The following is a 14143-nucleotide window of genomic DNA, read 5'->3' as shown; positions in this document are numbered from 1 at the left end:
TGGTACTGGCTGACTAATGTGTTGTTTGCAATGATCGGAATAGATAAAACTCTGAGATTTCTTATTTACTTGTGTTTTGTATTATTTATTAACCTTATATGAAGCAAATTGCCTAATATGTGACAAGGAAATTGAGTGGGGGAGAGTGATATTCGGAGAAGTGTCTCCCTAATCTGTTTTGAACGGCCTCTGCAAAAGGCTTCTGTGACTAACACTACACCACTACAGACCGGCCAAGCTGCTACAAGACTACAAAGGCTACAGATATTAACAGTCCTATTTTAACCTGAAAGCTTTGCTAATGTTGGGGAAACCAACTAACATGCAAGCTGAAAAACATAGATTGTGACAAACAGCTTAGGAATTCCCATTAACCTTGGATAGTCAGTTGGGATTTTAAGACGTTCAATAAAATACATTTTATCCAGCTGACCTAAACCCCCAAGTGTTGATTATGTGTATGATTCAAGCCATTCAACAACACATCTTACTATCAATTTCTTTGAAACATCAAAAAATTAAATCATAGGTATAAGTGCTACAAGTCAAATAGTAACATTAACATGCTAATGTGCTCACAATGACAATGCTAACATGTCGATGAAACATCTTTGCTTAGTGTGGGCTAACATTTGCTAACTAGCACGTAACACAAAGTAGGCTCCATCTGAGGCTGATGGAAATGGCCTTAGTTTTGAAGGTATTTGGTCATAAACCAAACTATCGGAAAAATGTATATACAAAAGATATCGTCTAGACCAAAATGCTGCTGGAATGGTTAAAAAAAGCATTGTGTTGATTAAAGTTAGATGTAGGATAAATGCTTCCTGGTTAAGCCATCGCATGTATTGTGATGTATCTATCTTTATGGTTGCAGAACACAGCACTAAACCAACCTGAGCTTCTCACCCACAATCAGAAAGAACTGAGCATGACATCAATCATGTTGCCTGCAGTGTAAACACACAGTAAGAAGCTAGCAGAAATTACAACTGGAACCATATAATCAGCATCTGCCAGTCACTCTCTACAGCCTGTGTGTCTGCAATTAGCCACCATGACAAAAAATACAATAAACTGACATGTCAGCTGACACAGCGACAATTCGGTGACACACTGGCTATATCACAACCAACCCTGCCTCTCTCTCTCTCTCTCTCTCTCTCTCTCTCTCTCTCTCTCTCTCTCTCTCTCTCTTTCACTTTTTCCTTCTCTCTGTCTCTCCGTCTCTAGTCAAATGTCAGCCAGTGAATGCTGGCTCTATTAATATTTCAGGACCAATTAAATAAAAGCACACATCATGCATGTTTAATGTCTGACTGCTGAGAGAGCCAACTTTGCCCTTCCATCCTCTACAGGTAGGTCGGGCTGTGATATATAGCCTAGCATACAAATGCTGTGTTCACTCTTTTTAACAAATTACTTTCTGCTTCTCCAGTCCTGGCCATGGTCCCATCACAGATTGACCCAAAACCTATTCTGGATTCCAGTTCAACAGGAACCAGACAGCCTGACCTTGTAGCCCAGTAACAGTGCACGCATGTATCTTGTGCCCTGATACAGACTTGAGGCTTCATCCCTACTAATTTTAGCAGCGACTGTACTCATATAAGATTTATTTAATTTGTTATTTTTGAAGTAGTAAAATCTGGGTATTTGGGAACAAGCATTTTTTCAGTGGCCAACCAAGCCCAACGTTATGTGCCGTATCACATTGTGTTAGCTCACCTTTAACTTTAACATGGCTCTCAAAAAATTCATATAAACATCAACTTTGTGTTGTCAGCAACAATAAAGAGATGCAGGTGCAGCTAGAAACACTGTAAAACAGACGTCATGCAGATCTATACTGCGGTCTCTTCCAGTGGTTACTAACCATTTTGGCTCCCCCCCAGCCCTTCCATTAGATCCCGTTCAGATTCTGGTAAGGACCATTTTGAAAAGCTATGTCAAGCTCCCCTGGTAAATACTGGAGATATAGAGGAACAGCCATAAAGCACTGCAGAGCGAGCAAAGCACCAGCTCAATCCCAATAGGTCAGATCAGATATTTAGCATCTCAGATCGTGTTTGTGGATGGGCTTGGTGCTTTTCTTAGCTATGCAGCACAGGTTATTCTTTCCACAATACTTTTATCATGACAACAGATCAAATTACTTTGTGTAACATGACAGGGGTCACTGAATTTCCAGCAGCAACTTTACTGTTTTAGTTCACTTTCACCTCTCTCATAGCACCTTTTTTTTGGGCTGCACAAGGCAGTACACTCAAAGCCAAGATGCAGACAAATAAAGTAAGCAACTAACTGGTGAAAATAGGAGTTTAGGAGTTGGTGGGGATCAAAATAGAGCTAAAAGGAGAGGAGTGGAATAACATCTACCAAGTTCACTGAAACAGGACCCGAAATGAAAGATAATGGTACTCTGTAAGTGCTCAATGCAAACATAGGCAACTATACTAACAAGTCCGCCAAGTCAATCTGGAAGATCGTAATATGTCAGTTCCCGCTGACCCCAAGGGGCTAAAATATCAGTTATTGTAGGTTTAAACATCTGCAAATAATTTTCCTCCAAAGAGATGGCACAAATAAAGGCCATCTTTGCTGTACTGTAAGGGTGATTACATATGGAAGGTTGCATATCATAGCTCTAAATATCAATGGGTTCAAGTCCATCAGTGCAAGCCAGATCTATCCCTAAATATGGGCAAATAATCTTTGACACAAGTCAAGGAGAAGAGCAAAAAATAGGAGATTGTTGAATGCACATGTAGCTGGTTTGATTGCTTACTCGGCATTGTGCTTCTCCATACTGAGGCAGTCACTATACACCTGTTTAACATTACAGTAAATGCAGACTTACTTACTCCTAATTTATATTACTGTATCAGCAGGAGGAAAACGGGATTCATTGAGATGTGGCTGACTGACAGGTTGATTAACATCCAAGCAACAAATCTGCCCTCTGTCTCTGTGTCTGTCTGCCTGTAATTCTCTCTTTAATCCATCTCTTGCCGCTCCCTGACCATCTCTGTCTTTCCTTCCTTCCTAATTATCTGCATTAGCTAAATGACCACAGTAAGAGCCTCTAAGGTCTCTGAGTGGTCCATGTGTGTCTTACTGTCCGTGTGTTATAGAAAGACAGCGAGTTGCTTTTTTTTTTTTTTTTACTGTTTCTCCTCATTCAGTCTCTGCGGTGGATATAAATTTTGTAGGTGGAGTTACTTAAGTAAAGTCAATTATACTGCTGCAGTGTCGGCTGCATTTCTTCTTCAGTCTACCATAAACTGTGCAACGCATATGCCAATACCGTAAATAATAAACCCTGCTATTTCATTTACTGAGCCTCTTTACCAGACATATTCAAACATTCAGGCATAGTGCTTGCTATTAAACAGTTTGATTCATTTAGTTCAGTCATATCTTGATTTGTGAAGGTGCTACACACTATGGTGGTTATTCTTCTGCCTCTACTGCCTCCTGTAGTTTACAAACTGCGACTACATCTAAACTAATATGACCAGAGGAGATGGAAGAGGTATTTACTTCCAAAATCCTTCATGCACACTCAATGAGGCGCAGTCAATGAGATAGTGGGTAAATGGCTTTAAGTTAGATCCCAAAATAAATAATTTCTAATGCTTATTGATCGTATTCAGTTCTGAGTATCAAATTCAGACGAGATCACTCGCAGGTCTATTCCTTGTGTAATAGTCACATTCATGTCAGACCATGTGCACAGTACAAAAAGACACAAGCTGTCACATCAAACAATCATATCAACACTCACAGCAGTAGCATGCTCTGTGAAAGATGCTAGGGTTGGGCAATATGTCGATATTATATTGATATTGTGATATGAGATGAGATATCTTCTTAGATTTTGCATATAGTAAAACCATAATATGACATAAGCGATTCTCTGGTAAAAAGTCTGCAGTACAGTAAAGTGATGTAATTTTCTAGCTGTTTTATTTGACTTGGTCATTACAACCACTATACAATACTGATGATTATCAAAAATCTCTTAAAAGCACCAGTGATAAACCATACAATATCGTCACAATATTGATATCAAAGTATTTTGTCAAATATTTTGACAAAATACTATATTATTTGCATAGAGGATGATTTTCCTATTGAGGTTGTCTGTCTTACCCATTTATTGATTTTAAAATGACACATGGAACACTTAAAAATGTTTTTTGGAGGTTGTTGGAGCAAGGTGACAACAACAACAACAACAAATGTGGGAACAACAATTCCCACGAAGAGATATTTTCCAAAATTGTCTCACAAAACATAAAATAATAATAAATAAAACGTAAAAAATTACTTCATGATAATATAACCTGAACTTAAGACGAGTCGGGAAGCGGCTAAAAACCAACATCATGTCACAAACGAACAAAGCCATGAATGCATGCGACGGGCTCAGGGGCGGGGTTACCTGGTAGTAGGTGCGGCTGTGTGAATAGAGAGAGGAGAAAGGCGGAGCTGGGACTTCGTTTAGCCTGTCTCCCTCTGGGTGAGGCCACGCCTCGTCATCAAAGGGAGCCTCGGGTGATTCTACCTACGATGTACAGACAAAGCTCAGCATGGTGCAACACACACACACACATACACACACGCGCCGTGGCACACTATTTAAGGAGCACCTCAGTCTGAGTATTGCATGAGACAATACACAGTATTTATATCCATAGCTTGTGTCTATGCTAATAACCAATTCCTCTATTTAACGCAAATGTGCAGATAATAATATACAGTATATTGACTGGAAATGAAGCAGAAGAAAATAAAACCTCAGTACTATATTTTTCTTATATGCATGAATTATTAATATGATGTATTTAGAAGTAACACAAACGTGCACTTCAGATAAAGTACGGAGAAAGTGTGTGTGTGTGTGTGTGTGTGTGTGTGTGTGTGTGTGAGAGAAAGAGAGAGATAGAGAGAGAGAGAGAGAGAGAGAGAGAGAGAGGTACGTGTACATGGGGAGAACGAGGTGGCAGGTCCATCTGTCATACAGAAGCAAGCCAGATCCAACACCTGTGTTTTCACACACACATTCACATAAACACGCACAAAAAAACACACACAGACACACCATTTGGGAGGGAGGACTTCTCAAAATAACCTGAAATACTCTTACATCAGCAGCACCACAGTTACTCATCACAGATTATGGCATAGAGGTGATGAGCAGCTGAAATGGATCTGTTTAGAGTGATGATGATGATTATGATGATGATTATGATGATGACGACGATGGTCTGAGCGAGGATATCGAAACCTCTAAGCCATGGCCATAACGAAAGTGAGACTGAGGTTCCAAATAACTACTGTACATTGTTGTCGTACACTAAACAGGGATCAATGAGGGAAAACTGTATGGATGGATGACCGGACACAAACATAAACAAATCATACAATCCATCGATATCAACTCCCATATGGGTCTTAGATGTTAAATGTTTATGGGTCGGAAGTGATGGGAAGGTGGTGTTCAACCACAAGGCGGAGCTACACACCAACATTTCTTCACCACAGTGACATAATCTTCAGTTATGTCTGAGGCTTTTCCAGCAGACAAACTGTGAAGCCTCTGTGACTGACAACTCAGTGCAGAGACAAACAAACGACAGCGTATAATGACTTAAAACTAATACACACACACACTCCTCAGCTCTGACTGCCTGCAGCGCGAGGAGGCTGCCGTAACTCACCCCAATACACACACACACTCCACTGCTGACAGCGTAAGAGATGATTTAATGAAAATACTACGCTAACTGATGATCACTCATGCCCAAATTTAAAAAAAAGATTATATTTTAGTTTGGTACAAAAGAAGAAATACAGGAAATAACAGAAATGAGGCAAGACAATGAAAACAAGAGGAAATCAAAGAAGCAGAAGAAACCTGGACCATTTTAAATCCTATTTTATGTTTCTCTGTCATCTGTGGATTATGGCTTGAGTTTTTTCTTAAGAGAATGACAGAAAATTGAGTAAAAAGACTTTTAATAGCGCTTTGATCACCACTACCATCAAATTAAATGTGTTAGCAAGTAACTGGATATTCTTAATTTGCATATCCTTTTGTAATTGTAATGGCTTATGGGCCGACTTTTATCAGATCCCACAAAAGGCCATAATTATGATTTACCAAACATAACTAAAACCTACAATTCAAAAAACAGTAATATAATTAGAGAGTTTGACCGACAGTGGATTTTTAAAGGATGATATAACAATTATGGAGCAGGAAAAAGCCAATAGCTATCAAGAGCTGATAGTGCTATATATTTGAGAGATAACTTTTATTGGGAGAAATAATCTGACCAGTGGATCAGTTTATGACTCGTCAGTTTGCTGTAAAATCAGCTGGTGCGTTGAATGTTTCATGGAGTGGAGATTTGCTATCTACAAAATAAATATCTAAGACATAATCTAAAGTCTGTCGTGCATTTCGGTGGAGTGTCACTTCAAGAGGTCTTAAACTGTTGTTTAGATTTCTATCCAGAGTTAATCACATGCACACAGATATTTCTTGTATAAGTGGCCCTTATTATGTGTATTGAGCATCCATGCAAAACGGTGATGTACGTCCACACTAATGGCGGCTGCGCAGGACTGGGCCACTATAGGAGCCCTGTTCTGCCAATAACGATAACTAACGTATGTAAAACGTCCTGAGTACGTCCTAGTAATCAGTCAACCTGTAATATGAAGTACAGTAAGAAACATCAACAAATACATGGAGCTAAGTGAAGTGTGTGTATGTGTGTGTGTGTGTGTGTGTGTGTGTGTGTGTGTGTGTGTGTGTATGTATGTGTGTGGTCAGAGTGGTGCAGAGCAGTACCGTGATGTAAGCACTATTCTGCAGACAGATACAGCCCAATCAACCAAAATAAAAAGATTACCCGGCTACGCTGTACTGATATGAGTGTGTGTGAGGGAGATAGAGGGTTGAGAAGAAAGAGAGACAAAGAGAGAGGGAGCCAGACCGACACAGACCGAGTGCAGAACAGAGATAGTAATGGGCCTCATTACTAAAAAATGGGGCAAGGATTCGACTGAATCCCTTCATGCACAGTTCCCCAAAAGTATTCTCCTGGTACAAAGAAAGGCTCTGTGCATGGAAGAATATTTAGGCCAGTATCCTTGACTTTTAAGTACTTTCAAAAGAGACCTATCTAAGTCTGGAGCCATACTGAAACAGGTCTCCTTACTTCTGTCTGCCTCTGCCACCTTGACCAACACTGTAAAGTCATCAGCTTCTGTTTTTGAAGCCATAAGAATGAATTTAAGACCAAACTCTTTATACATTACAACACAATTAAGCTCTGCTGTTGGCTAACAATCTTCCTCTATCTAATCTCTAACGTGTCATTTTTTCAGGGACTATGACAAACAGGCTTAATTTAAGCTTGACTGCATTATAATTTTGCAATTCATCCAGTGATGTTCAAAAAAGGTTTCAAAAGCTCATGGTTCTGTTATGTTAGAGTCACTTTAAAGGGAAAGTCTATAATCAAACTGTAAACAAAGGAGTAGCCCCACAAACACAATATATATATATATATATATATAGATATATATATATATACATATATATACATATATATATATATATATATACATATATATACAATTTAATTAAGAATGAAAATGATTCATAAAGTCAACAGCGACTTGAAGCAAGAGAAATTAAGCGTTTCATTTCTTAATATTAACTGAAACCACAATCTTCCCTTAACATAAAGTGCTTTTGTTGGCTAAACATGACCACAAGTGGGATGTGAACCGTGTGGTGTCAAAGTCCTGCGTTCTCACCAAACATCATCCAGGCAGCAACTACATTTCCCAAAAAATATTTATATATATATATATAGTATATACTGTGTATACTGTAATCAGGATTGGGTTTTTAACATATTACTCCCAAATTGATTTTCAGAGGCACTGGACACCACGAACCAAGAACAAGAAACAAGTTGTTGTATTCTTCTGATACTGTTAAAAGGTTGTGTACAATATTAATATTTTGTTCACAAAAAACTGAACGGTTATTTAAATTATGATCAAGTCAGCCATAGTTATGTATGAATATACCTCAAAATGTATGAGCTCAAAAATGATCCATTGGGCGTTTGAGTCAAAACATAAAAAATGATTAAAAGGTTTCAGAGAACATCAATAACATCTGGCCTCCAATATAAAGCATTTGTCAACAAAGTTATTTCGAGGTATGGATTGACAGATGGACATAATCTCTCGGACGAACGTGATGCAACAGTGAGCCCAGAGCCATGCGTGTGTTTTTCTTAAACAGAGACAGGTAGACAGAGCAGATGTGATGGGGAAGGGATTGACAATGTGTCAGTTTAATGTGAGATTGTGTGTGGGTGTGTGTGTGTGTATTTGGCATACTGATGACAGAGCCAAAGCCTTAGTTACCTGAGCAGGCGTGATGTGTGTGTGAGCGACGTATCCGTGAACGTGTTGAATCTGAGACAGCTGCCGCTCCGCCACCTGAACCAGCTCTGCGCCCCGCAGGTCACTGCGGTGACCGAGAGATCCATCCCTCCCCAGTGATCGTTCCCTGACTCTCTCCATGGTCCCGGCGCCCCCTCCCTCTCTCCTCCAGGTACCCCCTTCCCTCAAGGTCCCCCCTTCCCTCCCCTCTCTCCCCTCCCTTCCCTCCGTTCCCAGGGTCCCTCTGTCCCTCCCCAGGGTCCCGCCGTCCCTCCCCAGGGTCCCACCATCCCTCCCCAGGGTCCCGCCGTCCCTCAGCTCTCTGGCTAGTCCCATTGGGTGCAGATTGCAGGGGTGTTGGTGGAGTTTTGGGGCACCTGGCGACGCCCCTTCCTCTTCTTGATACCGATACTTCTACAGAGAGAAAAGAGGAGGTGGACACAAGATGGTAAAGGAGAGGAAGGAAGACCAAGAGAGAGTGACAGAGAGAATTTCAAAGAAAAAGAGGACAGAGATGGTTAGGAAGACAAGGATTAGGAAGGTAGGAAAGAGCAGGGGGAAAAGAGAGAGGAAGAGAGAGTGTTAGTTCAGAAGCAGAAAAGATTTAGTCAGGCTGGAAAAAAAAAAGTGTGAAATAGCAACCAGCATAAAAGAGCATAGCAGATTGTGTATGTGCATGTATGACTGTGTGTGCGTGCATGCGCGTGTAATGAGATTTTTTTTTTTACTACAGTTTTTGTGTGTAAGCACATGGGGCAGTCCAGGTGTACACTCAGCATGTAATTGTTTCCTGAACTTCCTGTTCTGTACATCCGTGAATGCACAAACACTCACACACAAAAGCGCACATACACACATACACACACTGACTTAAAACAGAAGTTTTTAGGCAAAAGTGAATGAGGACAGTGAGCGGGAGACGAGCCTGCCTCAGGGAATTACTGTTTCTTTCTCTCCTCCTCATCTCTCTATACCTTCCCCATGCCTCTTTCCTCTCCACATCTCACAATCGCACTACAGTAAATCTTGCTGTTTCCTCTCCGCTGTCTCATTCCCCATTCTCACGCACTCTCCCTTGCTTCTCTTCGTCGTTTTAAAAAATTATATTTGATGTTTCTTTCTGCTGTACAGGACAGAATAAATTGGAGAGAGTTAGTGAAGCTAAGGGGGGGGGGGGGGGGGGGCGAAGGGTCCTAAGCCAGTTTTGAATCTGTGACATTGTGGTTACACGGTGCTCAACTAAGCACAGCTGAGCAGCTGAGAGGACGGCCTCTCTGTAATGCTTGTTCCAGGAAGTACACTGATTTATCCTTCTTTAATTTTTCCATTTGTATGTAAACCAATCAGCGTCTCACTGATAAAGAGAAGGTAATGAGTTCAAAGAGGATTTTTTGAATTGTTGAGATATTTTTAAATTTTTATTAACACTGAATTAAAAGTTTATTTCAGCAAAGACACAAGCAGCTAATATAGTGTGCTCACAAAACAACCCATCTAAATAGAATGTAGTTACTCATGTCAGGTAATGGACTCACAGCTTGTCTTTAACCCAAGGTTAAAGAGACACTTCACTCCAAGTGAAAGTGTATTGTACACTGTGTGAAAAGCCCATTTAAAGGATTTGCAGCACTCGCATGCAAAGACTATTTGGCCGCTAACTGCATGTCAACCTCATTGCACCACAGCTGAACGCTTACTTATATGGAGGGATACACCAGTTGAGAGACTATTTACATCATAATGTATACAAGTCTGGAGATGTCAAAACAAGTCACAATTTTGAGTAATGTAATAACAGAAAATGTTATCGGTATTTCTCCTGTTATTTAGTAACAAACCTGAAAGTATCCTTGGCCATCTGTTGATTCAAGATGTGTGATCAATACATGTTGTTTCCAAACTCACACTTTAACAACTGCAAGGATATCAAAGCAAGACCAATCAAACAGTAAAGCACTCTAGCTACATTTGAGCCCACACTGCGGCTGGTTTATCTTGGTCAGCCACAAGATGCATAATCTATTTTCAAAATTTTGTTTTAGGGCAGAGAGTGGGTTGCTGCCTTGCCCAAGAGAGTACATCTGTGCAGAACAGTATCAGTTAATTCCTGCAAATTCAAATAGACGTGGCTGTGTGCGCTCTCCCCCTGCCTCCGCTGCTGCATACTTTAACCTCATTTAGACCGGGATTGGGAGTAAATACTGCGCTGACAAAATGAAGTGATCTGAACCCATCTCGTGACCTCCGGTGGGTTTCCATTTTCCTCTCCGCCTCTCGGCCTGATCTTTTCATTCACTGTTGACTCGCTAATTAGTCAGAAATGCCTCAAAATAAAGCAGCGGATGAACCGCCAGGCACTAAGACCCTGAAGAGACCCTGGCTCACACTGTTGTCACAACACTGCTGCTACTGCCCTCTGTACTCACACGCACACACACACACACACACACACACACACACACACACACACACACACACACACACACACGTGCACACTGTTGCTGTCATGTGTTAGTGTCTCAGCCAGTCTTGCATAGCTAAAGAAACGTGACTAGATCAGGAGCAGATTCAGCATCCTAGTACATGTCTATGTGTTAGTTTGCATCTGTCTATGTGTGTGTGTGCCTGCGTGTGTGTGTGTCAGAGTAAAGCCAGGCGTTAGTCACGCTTGGTGAGATATGAAAGAGCAGGGGATCCTCTGCCGTAAGGGACTACTCACACACACACTCACGTGCCTTCATCTCTTCTCTCATGTCTTTTCATCACGCTCTTTCTCATGCTTTATTGGCAGGAAGTACAAAAGTACTTATAGCCAAAGCAAGAACATCAGAAAACAGCTGATGACCAGATCCATTTTTTGTAACAAAGACAACGTGACAGTTACAAATACAAATGGTTTAGTAATATAAAGTCAGCCAATCACATATCAGAGGACACCTTTTTTTTCAAAGGAATTGCTTTTTCACAGATTGAATGAAATTGTAACAATTCAATGATGTGTTTCGCTGTCTGTGCATTATAGACATATGTTCTTTCGTAAAATCAAACATTTCTGACATATACTACATCCATCTAAATTAAAGTTATTCTAAATGTTTAAATTGAAAGATAAATATCTTCAATACATCTAAAACATATAATCTAACAGTGTAAATATGTTAAATTGGTAAAGATGTGAGAAGGAGAAAAACCTTAACCAACTTCTCCAGGGCTTCAGTCAGTATAGTCTCTTCAGTAAGAATAAACAGACCTGAGCAGAAATAGAGGAACAGATTCATCTATTTTGAATGTGTTGAAATGTCTGACCTAGTTAAGGTGTGTTTCAGCAATGGACACATTACTGGCAAGGTCAAATTAATGTAGCTCACCCTCATGTTCATAAAATGTACTCTCCTCTCCCCTCTATGCACTGTGTGTTATGCTTTTCTCTCTTGTTGTAACTTACAGTACTTTCACATGTTTATGTTTTTTTGTGTCAGTGACTGCTTACTCTACCGGTTCAGTATCCTTTGGATTTCATCAATTCTGATGACAATTCAGCGAATCAATTCCAGTACAGGCATAAAACTTAAGTTTGAAAAGAAACCCAAATACTGTGGAAGAAGTATGTGAAATATCATTATTATCGGTAGTTAGCCTGCCATGAACAGTAATTTTGTCATTAACTGCAATGTAATTTGTGATTCTTTTAATTCAAAGGAAAAATAAAACATACATCTGAGACCTGCAGAATCGCCGGCGATCCCTGCCGACATAGCTGTATTTATTCATTCATGTGAAACTAACCAACTGGCATTGTTACCAACGTCATGCTAGCTTTCAGGGAAGGGAGATGAATAATGCTCCAAACCTAGGCTACATTTTTGCAAGGCAAAACTGGCATGGCTATTTTCGAAAGGGTTCTTTTTTGAGTCTCCCCTTTACAGACGTGACCACTTTATGTTAATCCCATACAGTTTTTTTGCATACAGTATAACTATTTTAGCCCATTAGAAAAATGGTGTATTTAAATATTTCAGCATACTGAGGTCTTGGAATTGCATAAATTGTGTATGGCTGGAAAGCTGAGACTCTTGTGGAACCAATGAGCTCAGTTGTATTGATGTGTGATTATATTAGTGCTCATAGTAGCCATTTCACATAGCGAGAGCAGTTTTTGAAACTTGAAGTCACTGAATAAAATAACCTGCTGTGACAGATGTGTGCAGATGGAACTTTACAACCACAAACTAGTTTCCAGTTCTCGAGTGGTCAACATTTTTTAAATTCAGCACTAAATCTGTGTAACAGATGGTATCAAACCAAGAATTGCTAAAACAACGTATGTGGCATAATAGAGCACAGAGACTGCCATTGGGGATGGCCATCATATACTTCCTTCATAATGTTTTCACAATACATTTAAATTAATTGATCAATTAAGTAATTGTTTTTTATTTCTGATTCATGACTAGAACAGCTTGATACACACTACTGAGCTTCATCTCAAATTCTTTTTCAGGTTACCAAATTCAGATGATGTTGATGCCACCTCTACATGGCATATACTGTTGACATATCTTCCCCTAAAGATCCCCTGCCCCTCTTAAAAAAGACAAAAAAGGGTCTATGTGGGTTACATTTTAGCTGCTTCTATTGCAAAACTGGTCCTACATACCCAACCCTTTATTTTGCTCAGTAACTCTTAAGGGTAAATTAATTCCTCCTCTAATTGGCTAAAATAGATCTTCAAGTCAAGACAATTGGATGTACGTAACACAGACACACACCTCGTTACATATTGTACATGACACTATCATTTCTCCAGGAGCCCCGTCTGCTGACTCAACACTAGAAGGGCATAGAGACATCCTCAAGAGAGTTCAGCATGCTTCAGCAGAACTTTACCCTACTGACCAATTTGTGTGGAAGAGTGAATTTAGTAAACTGTTATGGACACTGAACTACTTTCCTTGTTGACAGTTCATCGAAAATATTTGCAAATAGTTTAGTTACACCAGCATCATTATAAATTCAGCCTTGTAAAAAGACCAGTGACAATGACTTAAAGGTTTGTCATCCCTACTTTTTCCATATTGTTAGAGCTATACAGTTACAATTATATTGTTACTTTCATTTTGTTTATTTGTCAATGCAAAGACAACCCTTCCTGCAGCTACCTCACATTCAAAGCTGTTCAGCAGAAACCACTGGAGCACAGGTGAAGCAGATGTTAACATTGTTCAAAGATAAGCAATTGGCTGCTAACGCTATGTAAATTAAGAATGGGTCTGTGTTTACATGGGGACATGTTTCTGCACTATTTTGTCACAAAATTTGTTTTAAATATTCCATGCAAGGCATGAACAAAAATATACAGCCAAATGTGAACTAATTAGACATACATTGGTGGTCCAAGTTAAGTATTGCATCAACCCAACCCAAGCCATTCCTGATGTATGGATACAGAATACAGTGCAGTGGTGACCAACACGACCATCCCTCAAAAATCTCATCTGCACACAAAAGCCCTGAGCAATTTCTTATTATCCTCAGGACACACTCTGCTGTTACCCTCTCCAGCTACACTTGTAGAGGACAACTCTCTCTCTCTCTCTCTCTCTCTCTCTCTCTCTCTCTCTCTCTCTCTCTCTTCTCTCCAGCCTAACAGTTGTCTCTCGGC

General features: G+C 40.0%; 1 protein-coding gene across 5 annotated transcripts in view; it reads right to left on the bottom strand.

Annotated features, from left to right (window-relative positions):
- LOC137870442 (discs large homolog 1-like protein) overlaps nucleotides 1–14143 on the bottom strand; it is a 99295-nt gene that overhangs the window by 67065 nt on the left and 18087 nt on the right. For 2 of the 5 annotated variants that reach the window (XM_068707722.1, XM_068707723.1), the window contains exon 5: nucleotides 4448–4570. The exons of 1 other annotated variant lie outside the window; for it this stretch is intronic. In XM_068707722.1, the coding sequence (XP_068563823.1) occupies nucleotides 4448–4570 (123 nt within the window). Of the gene's footprint in view, nucleotides 1–4447; nucleotides 4571–8463; nucleotides 8646–14143 lie in introns of those variants that run through there. 2 more of the 5 variants (XM_068707726.1, XM_068707728.1) reach the window with 2 other exon arrangements.

The sequence above is a fragment of the Cebidichthys violaceus genome, unplaced genomic scaffold (assembly GCF_023349555.1).
Source record: "Cebidichthys violaceus isolate CVI_PGR_0920_01 unplaced genomic scaffold, fCebVio1.0.p SCAF_13, whole genome shotgun sequence".
Classification (NCBI taxonomy): domain Eukaryota; kingdom Metazoa; phylum Chordata; class Actinopteri; order Perciformes; family Stichaeidae; genus Cebidichthys; species Cebidichthys violaceus.
The sequence above is the reverse complement of the archived record's forward strand: the minus strand, read 5'-3'. Positions and strand labels throughout refer to the sequence as shown.